Source organism: Trichosurus vulpecula, chromosome 5, assembly GCF_011100635.1.
Source record: "Trichosurus vulpecula isolate mTriVul1 chromosome 5, mTriVul1.pri, whole genome shotgun sequence".
Taxonomy (NCBI): Eukaryota; Metazoa; Chordata; class Mammalia; order Diprotodontia; family Phalangeridae; genus Trichosurus; species Trichosurus vulpecula.
Genome location: NC_050577.1, coordinates 205,213,386 through 205,232,965, shown reverse-complemented (window position 1 = coordinate 205,232,965; position 19,580 = coordinate 205,213,386). Strand labels below are relative to the sequence as shown.

Below are 19,580 nucleotides of genomic sequence, written 5' to 3'. Positions count from 1 at the left end.
CAGATGACAAACTGAGACAAACAAGGTTAATTCATTTGCTCAGGGTCGCACAGCCTGAGTGTGCCTGAGGAAGGGTTTGAACTTATGAAAATGAGTTTTTCTGATTCCAAGCCCCATGCCCCATCCACTGCCCCACCTAGCTGCTAGAAGTGATGCCTTTCTTTAACTTTTGATAGCACTTTGGCACTGCACATATCTCACTCTCCATTGTATCACATTTATCTGTACTTCACGGCCCTTTCACCTGCATTAGATTATAAGAAGAGTGCCTGTGATATCTATCTGTGGCTTGTACATGATTAGTATTTAAAGAATGTTTGTTTAAGGGAATGAATGAATGTTAGGGTCCTCTGGAACCAGGTCTATGTTGATGGAGTAACTACCTTCTATCTTCTTGTTTGACTGGGACAGTTCTGATGTTTATTCAAAGTCATTCCTTAACAAAGGTGGAAAACAAAAATCAGACTCCATCCCCTCCCACCTGAACAACAATCCAAATGACCAGAAAAAAAAGAGCTCACTTCAAAATGATGTAAATTGGTATGTGTATGGATTCCTTCAAGGAAGGCCAGGCAGTAGAAGAAGCATGCATAGATACAAATGAAGAGAAGTCCTGAGAGGTTGCTCCCTACTTTGATTTTGGTTTTTTGTGATGGTACAAAGGTACATTTGAGAAAGTTCCAGTGATAGCTTGACTTGGAAGCTATTTTTTTCCAGTCTTTTGACTTTGTTTTATTTGTTTCTTGATGTCTCGTTGAGTCATTAGCTCCTACTTGACCAATTCTAATTTTTAGGGAGTTATTTTCTTCACTATTTTCATGTCTCTTTTACTAATCTGTTAATTCTCTTTTTATCATTTCTTGCATAGCTCTCATTTCTTTCCCCAACTTTTCTTCTACCACTCTCACTGATTTTTGCTTTTTAAAAAATCCCTTTCTTTAACTCTTTCAGGAATTTTTGCTGGTTTTGTGTCCAATCTGCACTTTTTTCTTTTGAGGCTTTGTTACTGGTGTTTTCTAGTTACTGGCTTTTTCTGAGTTTGTACCCTGACCTTTCCTGTCACCATAGTAGCTTTTCATGGTCAGGGTTTTATTTGGGGGGGGGGGTGCCTATTTTTCCAGCCTTTTTTTTACTTCAGATTTTATGTTAGAGTTGGGCTCTGCTCACTTCTGAGGGGGATGGCCACCCTGAGCTTATAGTTTGATACAAGGGTGTGTAGATTTTCAGTGTTTTCAAGTGGCATGATCTGGAGAAAGGCCTCTCCTGGTCTATGCTATGGACTTTACTCAGGCAAAGTCCCTGCACCTTCTCCACTGGAACTACTACTCTCTACTCTGGAACTGGAACCTGGAATTGGGTGATAGGCTACAGAGCTGCCAAATGGCATTTGATTCTGTGCCAGTGCAGGGGGTCCCTTGGAATCGCTTTATCAGCAGGTGTTTGGCCTCTTTGCCATCCCTGTGTGATGGGTGCTTCTTGTGCTCTCTCTGCTGCTGTAGCTGCCACTCTCCTGGCTGGCTTTCATGAATGTGTCCACAGTTTTCTCCTTCTATCTTCCTAAGCTTCCCTGGCCTCTCTTTTTATAGGAGAAGTTTTGGGGAAAGTTTGCTACCATCTTGACTTCACCCTCTTCAAGTCCCACTTCGGACTGAGTTTCAGTCTCTCTCTCTCTCTCTCTCTCTCTCTCTCTCATCTCCCTGGGCAAGGTTAACCTAACCTCTCAATGCTCCAGTCTAATCAATTCTCTAAGACATTAAATTGCTGAGAACATACCAACCTGTATTGGCATGGAGAATTTCCTTTCTTGGGCATTCTCTAAATCATTGGTGTCACAGATCCAATAAAAAAATAAAATAATAACAGCTCACATTTATATAGCTTTTTAAGGTTTAAGAAAAATTTTCCTCTCAACAGCCCAATGAAGTAGGCAGGGCCAATATTTCTATTTCTGTTCTACAGGTGAAAAAACTGAGAGAGAGGTTTAAGTGAATTGTCCAGCATCACACAGCTAGTGTCCTAACCTGTCTTGCAGGATAATTGTGAAGAAAGCATTTTATATACCTTAAAATATTATACAAATGTAATCTATATATCCTCGACTCAAGCCCTGGGATTCTAACTTTCAGGTCTGAAAGCAGGATGCTGAAGGATTCTTTTGCAAAGCAAATTATCAGTGTCAAAGTTCACCTAGGAGAAAGAAGGTCAAGAACTTCAAGGGAAATACGAAAAAAAAAAAAGAGGACTGAAGGAATACTAGCATCACCAGTTCTGAAACTCTATTATAAAACAGCAATCAAAAATGTTTAATACTGGTTAAAAATATAGAAGTTGATCAATGGAATAGATTAGATAAGCAAGATCCAGAAATAAGTGAACACAGTAATGTTTGATAAATCCAAAGATACTAACTACTGGAATAAGGGCCCTCATTTGAGAAAAACTGGAGAGAAGGATAGCAGAAATTAGGTTTAGACCAATCTCTTGTACCATATGTAGACCACCCTCTTGTACCATAATTAGTTCCAAATGGCTATATATCTTAAATACAAAAGATCACATTATAGAAAGAGAGAGGGAGATAGAGAGAGAGGGAGAGGGAGAGAGAGAGGGAAGGAGGGAGGGAGGGGGAGAGAGAGAGAGAGAGAGAGAGAGAGAGAGAGAGGGAGGGAGGGAGGGAGAAGATATTTTATATGAATATGGTTAGGGGGAGAAGACTTAACAGGATAGAGGTGACCACAGAAGTTAAAATGTATAATTTCAAAGTAAAATTGAACAAAATAAATGAAGCTAGAATTAGAAGTGGTTAATTTGGAAAAATTCACTGCAGCAAATATGTCAGATAAAGCTCTGACATGCAAAATATATAGGGAATTGAAATAGATATATAAGAACAAGAGGCAATCCCTAATAGGTAAGTTGTCAAAGGATATGAATAGGTGGTTTTCAAAAGGAATAAAAGTGACAAAGCACTATAAAAATATGCTCCAGATCATGAACAACAAGAGGAATGCAAATAAAAACAACTTTGAGGTTTCACCTCATATCCATCAGATTGCCAAATATGACAAAAGACAAAAATAGTAAATCTCAGAGGAGCTGTGGGAAGACAGACACACTAATGTAGTATATTCATTTGGTATATTTTCTTAAAGCATATGGTAGGTTTTCTTTAACAATCTGCACTGAAATGGGACAGGGCATATTGGGGAACATGTGCTTGGTCTACATTTATTAAATTTTCCTTCTTTTTTGTCTGGCAGTGGGGATAGAGACCTGGATTTGAGTCCTGCCTCTGATACTCTGGGTTTTGGGACCTCTGGCAAGCCACTACTTAATTTATTGGAGGCTGTTTCTTTATCTGTAAAGTGGAGAACCTATTTCAGTACTTACTTCACAGGGTTGTTGCAAACATCAAATGAGCATTATCATATGTGAAGTGATTGGTAAACTTTAAAGGGCTATATGATTCCTACTTTCCTCAACTGCTTCTAGACCATTTTTTTTCTTAGAACCACAGAGCAAATATTGCCTTAGGGCAGGTGCTCTTATTTTGGGATCTATGAAAATAAACAAATTGTATTTTAATATAATTGGTTTCCTTTGTAATCTCATGTATTTTATCTTATGCATTTAAAACATTATTCTGAGGAGTCCATAGGTACCACTAGACTGCCAGAAAGGCCTGTGATACAATAATGCAAAAAAAAATCCCTGATTTAGGGGAAACCACTTACATGCATAATTTGAAAGTGAATTGAATAACTGTGCGCAAGCTTTATGTGGGCATACACAAACAATTCATGTTTGACTCATCTACACACTACAGGTTCCCATATGTTAGCAAGTGTGTGCAGGCACGTGGACTGACAAGACTACAATAACTCATATTTTTTTAACACTTTAAGTTTTACAAAGTACCTTCCTCACAGCAACTGTATGAAGTGTATAGTATGAGAATTATCACCTTTTGCAGAGAAGGAACCCAAGTATATCAAAGGATCACTAAGCATCAGGATTGGGATCCAAACTCAAGTCTCCTGACTCGAGGCCAAAGATTCTTTTCACTGTATCTCAAAGCCTCTTTAGTGGAGCAAAGGTGTATGCAAATGAATTGCAGAAGTTGGGAAAAGTCTATTGAGGGGCAGGGAGGCGCCAGGGAGAAGTGATAAAGAACATAAATAGAATGTCCTCTCACATAGGGGGCTACTAGATTTCACAGAAGGACACTCAGGCTGAATTCTACAGATGGAATATCCTAGGAAAGATAACTCCTTCCTTTATGGAAGATTAGCTAATCCCTCTCTCTTTAGCCTGTATTCTAGAAATTTAACCCTCCTTTCTCCTCCCCTTTTCTCCAAGCATTGAGTGGTTTCTATTAAGTCTTCTCATTTTTTTCAGAAACCCAATGCAATGGCAGACCAGTCAGAAAGAAACAGGAGAAGGGACAGAGAAGAGAAAAGGAGTGTGTGTGTGTGTGTGTGTGTGTTATGGGGTGGATACTTACCCTACTACCACAATTATAAAATCTAGTAAATTCCAACCATTTCGGAGGTAAGCATTGGGGTGAAAGAGAAGTCCATAAGCTATTACTTTTAAAAATGCTTCCACTGTAAAAATGATGAGAAAGAGATATTCCACTCGTTCCTAGAGAAAAGGAAACACAAAGGAGAAAGAGAAACACAATAGTTAATTTGGGGTCTTGTAAAATACTGAACCAGCAGTAGCCACTTATGTAACCGCTCATATGTGTATGTGTTTGTACGTATATATTACTTTACATTTCATAAAGCACTTTTCACACAAGTATCACTGCTACTTTATAGAAGATAGAATTGAAACTCAGAGAAGTTCTCAGTGACTTGCCCATTGTCACACAGCTAAGAAGGGTAGGATTCAGAATTTGGACACAGGTTTCTTGTCTTTGAGTCCACTATTCTTTCCCATATAGCACAGCTGCCTCACAGCTGAGGTTTCACTCAGACCCTAGGAGAGGCATCTTCCTAATGGACCAGCAAGGATTTGGTGTTAGGCCCCACTAGCCACTAGATGTTATGATTTGAGAGGCCTTTGGCCATGAACCTTCGAACAAAATATAAACCCCACTATAGGATCATAGAACTTAGAAGTCATCTGGTTCCATACACTCATTTTACAGATGAAGGAACCTGAGGCCAAGAGAGGTTAAATGACTTGCCCAGGGTCATACACCTAGTTACTGACAAAGCTGGGACTTGGGTCCAGATTTCCTAACTCTAGCACTCTATCTGCTCTGCCTCCTTGTGGCCTATTGAGGTGTCTTACAACTTTCTTTCTTGGTTCTTGGAGACTTTCCTGTCCTCAATAGTCCCCAGGTAAAACGCGAGTATCAAGGTAAGGCAATTAGATCACGCCTTTGGGACCATAATACCTGAAATAGTTATCAGTGAACACCTTATGGAGGATTTATTGATACTCAATGAGAGCAAGATCTTGAAGGAAGGGAATACAGGTTTAGGCTCTAAGGAATCCTTAACCTTTATGGTGGCATGGCCCCTTCGGACATTCAGAGAAGCCCATAGACCTCTTCTCAGAATGTTTTTAAACACACAAAACAAAACACAGGTTTTCCTCTCCAAGTTTGTAGACTCTTCTCAATTCTCTCCACAGGTTTAAACCCCTGGTCCAAGGGGAGAGCAGGAGAAGTGATGTGCCAGGAGGGAGAAAAGAGGGCAATGAGAAGGAGATGGAGGACACCAAAAACTTTACTTATTTCATTTCTGCCAAGGTCTTTGGCAGTATTCACATATTTTACCCAAATGAGAGATCTAAAAGGAGATGTGAAGAAATTCTGAGAAATACAAAACCACAATCTCATGGCAGTGATGGGAACACACATCCTGCTTGGCTAAATGAGTTGGCCTAGAAATTTAAAATTTCAATGTTCAAAAAGAGTCAAGGACTTTTGGTTAGGAATCCAGAGTAAGGTGAAGTATTGGAAAAGTCCAGACTCCATGAGTGGGGTCTAAATACACATGCCTTTCTTCTCTTTGCCACTGTCTGAGAAGGGCTTTCTTTAAAAAAGATGCAGACTGTGTCACTGGAAGCCCACACTTTAAAAGGACAAAGTCTTTGGCTCAATTAGAGTAAAAAGTCTGTTGGCTGATTCACTTGTTTCCCTCACAGCTCTTAATTGCTTTTCCCCAATCTCTCTCCCTTAATGCAGAGGCTTAATGGCCCCCGCTCCTTGTTTGCTACCATGACATCTTCATGCTTCACTGCCTCCTGAATGAGGAACCTCATCCTGTCTCTCTGCTAGAGCCACAAAATGTCAGCTTGTCCTGAATTCTTGATGTTTCTCTCTTCAGCATTACCCTGATATATGCCCACAGGGACTGAATCATGATGCCCACAGGGTTAGCCACATGGAGATGGAACCCAAGAGCTGCATCCACCCACTGCAGCTCAGTCTGGGAGGGGGAGATCAGGGATGTCCACCTCATTGTAACAACACTCTGTGAAGACACCTCCATGATTGCTTCATTTTACCACCCTTTCTTTCCCTGGACATAATACCAGCATTCAATGCATTAGACAGCCAAGAGAGTCAAAAATGTATGGAGTCTGAGGGTGGTTATGATTAGCATCATACCTACCCATTATGCTTCTCTTTTAAAAAGTTAATCTTTTTCAATGAATAAAAATCTCTCTTTTTTTTCCTCTCCTCCATTTCTCTCTCCCATATGGGAGAGGAAAAACCAACCAAAAATAAAATCCCTGTAATAAATATTCATAGTCTAGCAAAAGAAATTCCTGCATTGACCAGTAAATATTTATTAAGCCCCTGCCAAGTGCTGGGGATACAAAGAAAGGTAAAAGACAGCCCTTGCTCTCAAGGAGCTCACAATTGAATGAGGGAAATGACATGCAAAATAGCTATGTACAAACAAGCTACATACAGGATAAGTTGTATTCTGTGTATTTGATCCCATCTTGCCATTTAATGGTGGGGTGATAGAACTATCCTTTGATGGGTACATTCCAGGAACAAATATCCCCTCTATGGAGTTCCCCAATGGTTTTATTTGAGTGAAACCTGGTTAAAATGAATTTCAAAGGCCAGTTGAAAGAAAGGAAATATCACAGAGAGATAACATATAGCCAAATGTAGGTATGCAAACATGGAGGGTATATAGTTGTCTGGCCTCCAAATCCCACACTGCTGTCATTATGTTGAGGTAAACAGAGCTATGTGGATACTGGAGTACCTACAGTAGCTTGGGACCTGTCAATTTAAGTAGTGAATGTATATACGCAGGACAACATGGCCATTATAGCCTTAGGAAAGTGATGAGAATCTACATGTAATAGACAGTGTCAGAGTTTCACTGATGCTGGGAGAAATGTGGTGTGTGGGGGGAGAGACAAACTTCAATTGATTTTCCAGATATCGTTAAATTCCCCAGATTCATTCCAATTCAATTGAACACACATTTAAGTCTCAACTGTGTGGAGACAACAGTTAGGTTTTAGAGAAGTAACAAAGTCAAGGTAAGACATAGACCTTGCTTTTGTAGAGTTAACATTCTTGTAGGGGGATAGGTTATGAACACAAATAGCTATGACATACACCCCATGACTTCAGCCCAATCACGGCTCAACGGTTTTCACCTTATGTAATGAGCTCTTACATAATGGTAAGTGGTCTGCATATTTGCTTCTCAGCCTTATCTTTTACCTGGACCCCAGGAGCTTCTATCCTTATTCTTATCTGTCAAAGAGATGGCATACAGGCTTTAAGGGGGGGGTGACGTGGGGATAGGATTGAGTCAATGCCTGATGAAGAATATGGTCCATCCAGGCAATTTAGGTCAACTTAGTTATTGATCTTCCTCCTTATGACCAAACTCACAATTGTCTAAGAACGTCTTTAATCCTCATAAATATCTCATACTGAAAAGATTTCACTGTTATCATGGGAATTTGTCTTCTGGTTAGAAATTATGGCACTCTGCTTAGAATTATAGAATCTTAGAGCTGGAAGGGAACTTAGAGATTTCTTAGCCATTGGGCTAGTTTTATTTTCAGAAAACTGAAGCTTAGTGAGAGTGCCCAACATCATACGTTTAATCCATGGCACAGCCAGCTTAGGAGCCTAGATCTTGTGAGTCCAAGGCCAGGTTCCTTTCTAATTACTTCCCCCTTAGTTTCTGGTGAAATATGCAAAAATGATCCTTGCCCCTTCGTATCCTTCCAAAGATGACAGGGTATGTATACAACCTTCATTCTCTAAGGGGATGAAAACCTCAAGACCTTAGGTGAAGCAGAACACTTTGAATCAGACAAGGGGAGGCCTAGGCAATGTGCTTAGGAAGGAAGTTATATTCCATCATTGGATCAAATAATCTGGGTTTCCTGTGTGAACAAGTTGACCCGATGGTGCAGACAACCGCTAATAACTTTGACCTTGGAAGCTAGAGGAGTTCAGATAAAGAGTAGAACAGCATTGTTGACTCTGGTCCCTTGCCAACATGTGTTATGTGGCTACAGAAGGATTTACACAAAATTGAGGAATAACAATGGGGTAATTTTTAAAAAGCTAATGTTGACTTTTAAGACCATATAATATTTTCTCCAGGCTACTGCTTCTCAGATATATATCAGGAAAAAATTGGGATCTTTACATTTTTATATCTGGCATTATACTAGTGGACAAGAGAAGTAGGATCAACCAATCAACAAGCATTTATTAAGTGGCTATTATATGCCAGGTACTGTTAGTCACTCAGGATATAAAAACACAAGTGAAACTATTTCTGCCCTCAAGGAGCTTCCAATCTACCTTGGAGAAGCAACAAGTGAAAGGTACAAAATATAACAAAATAAATAAAATATAATTGGGCGGATATTGGAAATTGGGGGATCAGGAAAGTCTTCATGTTAAAGCTGACCTGAGTCTTGAAGGAAACTAGAGATAGAGGTGAACAAGGCCAGAGATGGGAGACGCAGGGCTGTTTCTGAGAAACAGAATGGAGCAATGTGGATCGAGGCTGTAAAGGTAGGCTGAAGCAAAGCTTTTCATGCAAAACAGTTTATCTGAGCTTTGAGGTAATAGGGAGCCAGTGGAATTTATTGAGTGTGGTCAGGCCCATGCCTTAAGAAAATAATTTTGGTAGCAGTAGCAACTGGCAAATATAACTCTGACTAGCAGGGAAAGGAGGAATCGATCTGGGGTCCCCTTCTCATTCTAGCCTGATTTCATGCTATTCTGTTTCTTGTGTTTTGTGCTCTAGCCATCCTGTACTACTCTCTACCCCAAAACATGTGCTGCTGTTTCCTGCCTGTGACTTGGTTAATACTGAATATATCTAGAACATCCTCTTGCTTACTCTTTGTCTGTTGAATTTCTATCCCCCCCACCCCTTCATTCCCTTAAAGACCATATGCCCCCTCTTTCACAAAGTCTTCTCTGATCCAGCTGGTAATGAATGAACGACCTTCACCCTCAGACCTTACATAATACTTGCTTTTGTATTTTTAAATGTACTTATTGTATAAATGCTTGTTGACTGGATGGCTGATTGTCTCATGTCATGTGTGCTGATGTCTTAGTACTGAGGTGACTGAGATATTACCTGGCTAAATTTGGCTTCTCACCCAGAATTATAATGCTCTGCAAACAGCAGGGTTTTGATGGTTGTTTGTTTAAAGCCTAAGGCAAAAGAAGTAAATCAGTAGGAAAAAAAAAACCAAGCCATTCTGCTCACCTCGACTAATGGAAACGCTGGAAACCAGTCTATCTTCTGACTTCTGGATAAATTATACCCTTTCATCACCATCTTCTAGTCATGAGTCATACCCTACCCATTCTCAGGGATCCCCTTGAAGTGACAACTACATTTACTTCCTTCTGTTAAAAGCCCTAGTTCGTTGTGTTCAGCACCATACTCTGCATATTTTGGGACTAGCATGGGGTTAGGGGTCGTGAACATCATCACTGTTCCTCTTTCTGTGAATTACGGGGTGATTCCACTGCCATTCTGCTTTCTAGATTGTATTCACTAATCTCTGTGTGGTGTCTGGTTTAGGAGTTGTACATGGAAAAATTATGCCTTATTGATATATGCTAGGCTCCTTAAGATCAAAGGAACTTACAGCACCAGCTCCTTGGTCACAATGGAGTGGGGTGTTCCAGAACAAAATCTCGCTCTACAATTATCATTCACTTATTTCGTTGTTTATATGAAATGATAATTGACATCATATAGTGCTTCAAATTTTTCCATATGCTTCACATGTATTACTTCCTTTGAGACTAACAACAAGCCTATGATGTAGGCTCTGTGGTGATTATTTTCCTCATTTTGCAGAGAAGGAGACTGAGGCTGAGAAATTAAGTGATTTGATCATGGTCACCCAGATTGTATCAGAAGCATGATCTGAACCCAGGCCTTCCTGACTCCAAGGGTAACATGCTAGCCACTAGACCAGTCAAAACACAAATAGAAACCATATATCCCTGAGGGCTGCATATTGGCTTAGAAAACCACATATTAGCATTAAGTATGTCCTATTGTATTTGTATTTATTTTGTTAAATATTTCCCAATTACATTTTAATCTGTTTCTGATTTCACTCTGGAGGGTTGCAGGCAGGCCATGGGTTTGACAAATCATGGGTTAGATGCCCATGGGCATGTTACAGTCAGGCCACATTCAACATTAGCCCTAAATTTAATATTTCATCTAACAAAGTACTAGGTCACCAATAACCAACACATACTCTGCACATGCTGATAATGTATCTGTATAGCACAAAGAAGAGAAATGCAGATGGGGAAGCATGTATTGTCAAACTCACACGAGCCAGAAGACCTAGATATGAATCTTGGTTTAAACCAAGGGCAAATCACTACATTACCGCGATTATTAGTTTCTTCACCTATAAAATGAGAATAATGATACTTGCAGCAACATATGGAAAGCCGGCCTCAGAATCAGGAAGACTCCCCCCACATCCAGTTTTCACCTCTGATGCATACTGACTGAGTCCCCATGGATGAGTCAAAAACTCTCCGAGTTTGCAGGCAACTCTCTAAGACTCTCTAAGAGTTTCATTTCTTTCTCCTCTGATAAGGGGAGGCAACATGACATAGAAATGAACACTTATGTAATACACATATATGTGTATGTATATATTTATATGTTATATACAATATATGTGTATGTTTACACACACAAATATGTACTAGAGCACAGTAGTGACCCTGCTTTTAGGGTCAAGGGGTATGGATTCCAGTTATGATGATGCTGATGATAGATAGATAGACAGACAGACAGATAGATAGATAGCATTTATATCATGCTTTAGGGTTCACAAAGCATTTTTACAAATAACAAACATCTCATTTTATTATCAGTTTGTGCTAAATATAAGAATATTTCAACAGCTCCCCCTTCCCCAACTCTAACCAGAAGACTTCTGTCCTTGTATGTTGTCTTTGTATGACTACTCTGTGCCTTTGGAGGGAGGAGGTAGTGTCCTATTCTGGATTTACATTTGTGGGAGAGATATAAGAGATCCCGCTGTTTGGCAAGTACCTTCCGCTACATCCACCTGGCCAGAAGCACCACAACTGGAGACAGAAAGAAATAACAATGTCTCAAAGGCCTCCTCCAGCTTAGCCTATATGTTTTTCCCTTTTTTGGGAAGACAGAGCACCAGTAAACTAGTCTCTACAGGATGTTGCTATCTAAGTAACAGCCCTATTTTACTCTTTGTCATGCTGTGAGATATTTTTCCCCCTCTTTTTATTTTTGAGGTGGAAGGGGTCATTTTAGATCAAACGTGTAGAGCGAGGAAAGGTAAGCCCATCATGTAACAAAAATGAGGGATAACAGATAGTCAGCCTGAGTACCTCACTGGCACCCACAAAATACTAAATGAAATAGAGAAAGGTTTTGGTTGTTTGGGGGTAGATCCTTTATGAAGGAATTATGGCAGGACAAAGAGAGGAACAGCACAGGAGGAGAAGGCTTTGGCAATCTGAACTGCGGGGATGTCTACCACCTCTGAAGGGCAGCCTCTGCCATCTCCTGACCCCCGCATCGTGGGTCAGGTTTCGGAAGACAGTTTGGTCACTGGATGAAGATAGGACATAAACTTGTAGAATGTTAGGGCTAGAATAAATCTTTAGACATCATCTAGTCCAACTGCCTCCTTTTACACACAAGGAAATGGAAACTCCAAAAGTGAAATGACTTACTGAAAGTCTCAAAGATTATGTTTAGAAGAGTAGGGATTCAGATCCAAGTCTTTTGATTCCAAGTCCTGGGCTTTTTCTTCTGTAGTACACTGATGAGATGGGAGGGTCTGCCTTTATCTCCTTTTTCTGTCCGCCTCTCCCCTTCTCATATAGTAATATCTCAGAAAGGGAACACGTGGGAATTAGAAAGAGAACAGAAATTTTATTTTGACTTTACTTGGTTGAGGTACAAATGGTTCCAGAACAAGGGGCATGATCTATTGGGTAAAGTATCAGCCTTGGAGTAAGATCAGGGTTCAAGTGCTGCCTCTGACCGTCTAGCTATATGACCAGGGGCAAGTCACTTAGTTTCTTAATGCTCCAGTCAACTCTTTAAGACTCTAAGTTTCAGAGGAGTTGCTTATACATATTGGTGAAGAGAATTTCTACACTGGGAATTCCCTATACAGCCCCAGTGTTCAAGACACTAAGCCATCATCTTGAACAGCATCCCTGCTCTTCCTTCTTGTTCTATTTATCCCACTGACATTTAGTCTTTGACCAACTTTATTGACCACTTGGATATAGTATAGCTGTGTTCAGTTCTGCTGAGCCAGAGAAGGTATGAGTGCCTAAAGAGAGAGGAAGAAACGGTTCCTTGTCTCCTCTTATCTTGCAGTGCCCGAGAGAGACACTTTTTAAATATTGTAGCCTCAGTCTAGATCTAGACAGAGCAGCCTGAAATTCTGATCGGAAGGTAAAGGAGGTAATGCTTTTAAACATCTGTCATTACTGCATTCAATATTATCAAATACAAGAATACAGTTGTGTGTTGAAATTTCAGTAAGATTTTTACAGGTGTAGGCAGTGCCAGAGGTTTTATGGAAGAAGCAACACGTGAGTTGGGTTTTGAAGGAAGGAAGGAATTTATTTCACAGTTGGAGACAGAGAGGGCAGTATGAGAATGGGGGATGGAAAATAGTTCATTTTTGGCTAGAATGTAGAAAATACATAGTTTTGGTAATTTAATATAAAGCTGGAAGTTGGAACCAGGTTGTAGAGAACTTTGCATTGCACCATATATAATGTCATTTGATACTTAAAACAATATTATGAGGGAGATAGCACAGATATTCTTTTTCTCATTTTATAGAAGAAGAAACTGAGGCACAGAGCAGTTAAGTAATTTGCCTGTGGTCACACGGTTCATAAGTTTCAGAGTCAGTCTTAAAACACAGCCAGGAAGGCTAGGAACATCAGACCAAACTAGAAACCAGATCAAATCTGGTGATTGATAAGTGAATTCAGTACATGTTCAAGCACAGTACACTTTGCCCCAGTTCAGGACATATAAACAAGTGTTTGAGGAAGAGTAATCTGGTAGTAGTATGTAGGATGGACTTCAGGAGGGAAGACTAGAAGTGATTATTGTGGAATTTTAGGTTATGATTTCAGTAAGGATGGAAAGGACATATCTGAGACATTAGGAAGAAAGAATTAATGGGACCTGGTAGTTAACTGAGTAGAGGTGGATGGGGGGAGAAGGAGGAAGAGGAATAGGAGGTGGTAAGGATGACTATGAATCTGCGTGACTTAGAAAGTAAAAGCGCCAGTAATAGCAATAGGGAAGTCTAAAGGAAGAACTAATTTGTGAGAGAATAAATTTGCTCTAAGACCTATTGAGTTTTGAGTTATGGCAAAATATCCTGATAAAAATGTCTAACCAGAAAAGGTGATATTAGAAGCAAATTAGTGGAGAAAGGAAGAAATTAACTATCAGATCTATGGAGAGGAGATGAGTTCATGACCAAACAAAAGATAGAGAAGCTCACAGGAGGTAAAATAGATTTTTTTTCTTACATAAATTAAGGTTTTGCAGAAACAAAACTAATTGCAACAAGTTTCTCTGATAAAGGTCTCATTTTTAAAACATATAGGGAACATAGCAGTACTGCTGTTAAGTCAATTCACTAGATATTGTTTCATAACCTGCACCCCCCTTTCCAGCCTTCTTACATCTTATACCCCTACAGCCACCCCCAAATACTCTGCTATCCAGTGACACTGACTTCCTTGCTATTCCTCACCAAAGAAATGACCTCTGGACTCCTGGGATTTTCGCTGGCTGCTCCCCATGGTGGGAATTCTTTCCCTACTCACCTCCATTGCTTTGGCTTCTTTCAGGTCCGGGCTAGAATCCCTCCTTCTACAGAAAGCCAGTCCCAATCCCCCTTAATTCTAGTATCTTCCCTGTGTAATTTCCAATTTATTCAGTATATAGCTTGTTTGTACATAGTTGTTTACATGTGGTTTCCCCATCAGACTGTGAACTCCTTGAGAGTAGGGAGTGGTTGTTTTTTGTTTTTTGCTTTTCTTTTTGCCATTCTTTTATCCCCAGAGGTGCTTAATTGTTATTGTCGCTGTCCTGGTCATTGTTGTTTGTCCTTCATTCTCAGAGAGGACCACGACATCAGGGAGGTAATGCTATGATATGCAGGTGAATTGGATATAAGTGAGGGAGGGCTGTGCAAAGTCATTTTTTCCTCCAGAGCCAACTGGGTCCAGTGGCAAGATACAGGTGCTTAATAAATGTTTATTGACTGGCAGATAAATTATATAATGGTTATTAGAGAATAAGGGTTGTTTCATTTTTTGTATTTGTATCTTCAGCACCTAGCACACTGCCTGGCATAGAGTAGACACTTAATAAATGCTGATTGTGTTATATTATAATGTACTACACTACATACAGTATTTTACAATATAAGGAAGTGAGGAGGAGGACAAGAAAGAAAAGGAGAAGATCTAATTAGACTATATTGTCCTGGTTATTGTTAAATAATCATATACATTTTGAAGAAATGTGTTCATGTTGAGATCAGTGGCATATATAATAATGACAAGACACAAGACATTAAACTCTGGGTCTTATGTGAGTGGAGATATTGTCTCTGGCTCCCTGCTTCCCTCCAGTGGCCATTTGACAAATTACCCTAACCTGTGTCAGCTTAACTCCCAGCCTGAAGGCAGCTCCTTAGGCTGGACTGCCTACAAGACAAACTACAAGCTCTTACCTTGACACTTTAGGACTTGTTCAATCACATTTGAACCTGCCTTTACAGCAGACCTGTGCAACCTGGCAGTAGGTAGGGGCCAAAATTAAAGGAGGCTAAACTTCTTCAGGGTTTTTAGCCACTCATTTTCTAAGTAAAGGTATAATTAATGATTAAACTATTTTGCAAATGAACCATATTGAAAAAGGGGGAAATTTCAATTAATATCAATTAATTACACTTATTACTTAAGATTTTTATCATGAAATTGTTACTCTTAGGCTAGAGACAGACTGACTATGGTGGGTTGCCGTGTGTCACGTGACAAACAGGAGAGACTGCTCAGTGGCAACCCTCTACTGTTACATGATGGGTCACAATAGTGACAAGCAGAAGGAGGGATAAGCAGGGCATGGACAAAGCACTGGTTACATCTTTACTTTCTTTTACCTCCTCTATATTTTTCGTGGGCTGCCCAAAAGCTGCCTACAGGACATATGTTGTGTAGGCCTGCTTTATAGTCTCATCCCACATTATTCTGTGGTCCAGCCACACTTAAGTATTGATGTCCTAAGATCACATTCTATCCTCTTCCCTACCTTTGCTTTATTTCCTGAAATTCTCTGTTTCCTTCATTTCCTGTCTCAGTTTACCAAAATTTTATACCTATCCCTCAACATCCATTTCAAATGCTACCTTCTCTATGAAGACTTCCTTAGCCCACCCTCCCACCCCAAGCCCCATCTGTTGCAAGTAATCTTTCTATCCCTGGAATTCTTTTAGTCCCTCATACCTTACTTATTCATGTAATCTGTTCTAGCTTGCATTATAGTTATTTATGACAGCGTCTTATCTTTTGATTATAATTATGATAATTATTATAAAACTATAAGTTTCTTGATGGTAGGAATTGTCTTACTAAATTTTGTATCCGCTATAATGCCTACTTTCAAACCAATTCAATTTAGTTCAACAAGCATCTATTAAAAACCTACTTTTTACCAGAAGCCTTTGCCTTCATGGAGCTTATTTCTATCAGGAGGAAACAAGATATGTACATATAAGTAAACAAAAAAAATGCAAAATAAATACTGAGTAATGAGGGAGGGAGGCAGAGCAGTAACAACTCAGGGAAAGTCAAGGACGCAGGTGACATTTTGCACATAGTAGGCATTTAAACAAAGCATTCTGTGAAGCCTTAGATTTTATAAATGCGAATTATTTATTTGGATTTTGGGATATTTTGGATATTTATTTATGGATTTGAGTTGTTATGAGGCTATATCTGTGACTCTACACCCAGGTCCCTCCTCTCTACTTAAACATCCGATAATCAGTGTTCCCAAGCTGCCTCCTCTGCTGATGTCCCAAAGCATTGCTCTCCTTTCAGCACTGCTTACGGTGCATTGGCAGATACACAGTGGCATCATCTATTCAGTCTGTTTAAAAGCCAACAGGCAAGGAAATGAATGCACATCAGCTGTAACTCAGACACACTTCACATATGGCAGGGAGACATTAGAGTTGGCACAGTATTCTGCAATAGCAAAAATCTCATCAGGTTGCTGAGTTCCTCTAGAATGGAGATGCTTGGGGAATATATAAATGTGAATTGCCCAACTGGTATGTGTTTAATACTTCTAAAACACTATTTACTTTCACAACCAGGTCTCTTCTCCAGTGGTAGCAAGGTGCTACCTCAATGGAGGTATCTCAGTGGAGATCTATCACTGGAGTCAGGAAGATCTGAATTCAAATCCCTCCCCAGAAACTTTCTAGCTTGGTGGCTTGGGCAAGTCATTCAACCTTGCTAACCTTAGTCTCCTTACAACTTTAGTTTCCTTATCTATACAATTTGTACAGTAAGCCCCTCCTTCCCAGGGTTGTTGTGAGAGCAAAATGAAATAATATTTAAAAGTGCCTTGCAAACCTTAAGGTACTATAAAAATGCTAGCTATTAACATTATTCCTCCTCCTACCACTCCACTCCAATTCTGCTCTCTGCCTTAGCTTTCCCCATGACAAGATATTCGGATACTACTCCTAAAATAGTGTGGAGATATAGTGAGCTTGCTGGAATTAAGCCTTTGTGTTCATAGGGCTACAGGCTGCATCTACAATGTCACTCGTGTAGGAAATTGCCTGGTGAAGAAACTCCTTCAACTACTGTAAACCAGCCCTTTCTCTGTTTCTTCCTCAATGGTCAGTGACTTGCTCAGGGTCACATAGCCAGTATTTGTCAGAGTTAGGACTTAAACCTAGGTCTTCATGGCTTCAGGACTAGCTCTCTATCCACCATGCCACACTGCCATTCTGTATGTACACATACATATATGTATCTAAACACACCTTAGAATTTTATATCTGAATGAGACCATCTAGTCCAGTGCCTTCATTTTAAAGATGAAGAAACTGAGGCTCAGGTAGGTAAGTGACTTGTACAAGGTCATGCAGCCAGGCAGTAGACTACTCTAATAACCCACAGATCTGTGATTTTGTCAAACTAGATGTACATCCCACCCATAAAGACTGAAATTTGTCTAGAATTTAGTAGATAGTCTTTGGGAAATGATGGGCCAAAAAAACCAACAGCCTGCAGAAAACCTGGAGATAAGTATCTCCAAATGTAGGCTTTTTCTGGTCCCCTTGGGTTTTTTTTCTTCCCCTCTGGGATTACCTTCTATCTACTCTGCAGAGCTCTTCTAAGAAGCTTGTCAGTTACACATTCTTTTTCCCACTAGAATATAATCTCCTTGAGGTTAGGACCAATTTTTGCCCTTTTTCTATCTCCAGTGTTTAGCTCAGTACCTGGCATATAGTACATGCTAAAACAACACCTGCTGACTGAATAACTGACAATAGATATGATACTCAAAGTAGTCAGAACTCTATAATGATTGGTAAGACCTCATATTTAAAAAGTCTGTTTTTTTCTAAGTATGCTTATCTTCCCCTATCATCTCAGCCTGCTTTCCTCTGAACTACAGCACATTTGGTAAGAGCTGGTCTATATAGTAGAGGATGGCACTCTGCTTTGTATTATAGTTATCCTTATCCAGCTCCTCTTCTTTCCTGAATTGCAGTTTCTGTTAGGTCAGGCAAATACACATTGTTTCCAATAGCTCTTGGTTGTTTTTTATTGATACCACAGATGTATAATCTATATCACACTCATTTCCTGATATACCCCTTGCCCCCATCTTACCCTGCTTTATACAAGGAAAAACAGTTTAGGCACTTAGAAAGCAGCCACACTTGACAGTGTATGTCATATTCTATACCTGTAGCCCCCTCCCCTTTCTCCCAGTAGAAGAGATATGTATTTCATTGTCTCTCCTCCAGAGCTAGGATTTTTCATTGCAATTCACTCAATCTCTGCTGCTGCCTTTGATATTGTTTTCATGTTCACTGTTGTCACTGCCCACACAGCTTTAAGTACAATGCCTTGCATATGCTAAGTGCTTAATAAATACATAATAGATGTGAACAAACACAAATAATTAAATGAACTCAAAATAAATAAAATATCACATAAAACCATTATCATTTAACAAAGTAGAAGAGGATGAATTAACAAACAACAAATTAGCAGAAAATGCTTTTGTTCTTTGACCTTTTCCAGGTCTGCCTGAAATTCATCTACATTTGGTTTTGCTTCTTTTCCCAGTAAATATTCTTTAAAGAGAAAAAAACCCCTGTAATTTAAAGACCTTAAAAAGAGTCCTTTTCTCATCCTATCTCTTCTACTAGATTACAGGTAAGCATTGTGGATTCTCTAGAAGGGGAAACTGAAGGAAGGAAGGAGGTGAGGAACAACTGCCAAGGGTATGTGGAGCCCTAGAATGAGGCTCTGAGCCCCCAATCACAGTCAAATGCATCTCTCTACACAGTTGATTACATCCACTGATGACCAGATCCAAGAACTGGTAGGGCTAGTTCAGAATTATAGAACTGCAGAGCTGGAAGGAATCTTTGTCATCATTTATTCCAATCCCCTAATTTCAAATCAATCAGTCATTCAATGCCTATTTAATAAGTTGCTACTATGGGCCAGACATTGTGCTCATTACTAGGGGTACAATCCCCAAAGCAAAAACTATTCCTGCCCTCGGTGAGCTTACAGTCTAGCAGGGGGAGACAACAATTACATATATGGGTATAAATAAAAGAGATGCAAGCTGATTTGTTGGAGGAAAGCATCAGAAACTGGGAGGAAAGGTCTCCTGTAGAAGGTGGTACTTGAACTGAATCTTGAAGAAAACTAGGGACTCTTAAGAGGTAGATAGGAGTGTTTATGGAGGGGAGTA

General features: G+C 39.7%; 1 protein-coding gene across 4 annotated transcripts in view; it reads right to left on the bottom strand.

Moving 5' to 3' along the window:
- Window positions 1-19,580, bottom strand: part of CACNA1C (calcium voltage-gated channel subunit alpha1 C) — a 1,048,429-nt gene that overhangs the window by 368,108 nt on the left and 660,741 nt on the right. For all 4 annotated transcript variants that reach the window (XM_036758696.1, XM_036758693.1, XM_036758694.1 and 1 more), the window contains exon 4: window positions 4,505-4,644. In XM_036758696.1, the coding sequence (XP_036614591.1) occupies window positions 4,505-4,644 (140 nt within the window). The remainder of the gene's footprint in view (window positions 1-4,504; window positions 4,645-19,580) is intronic.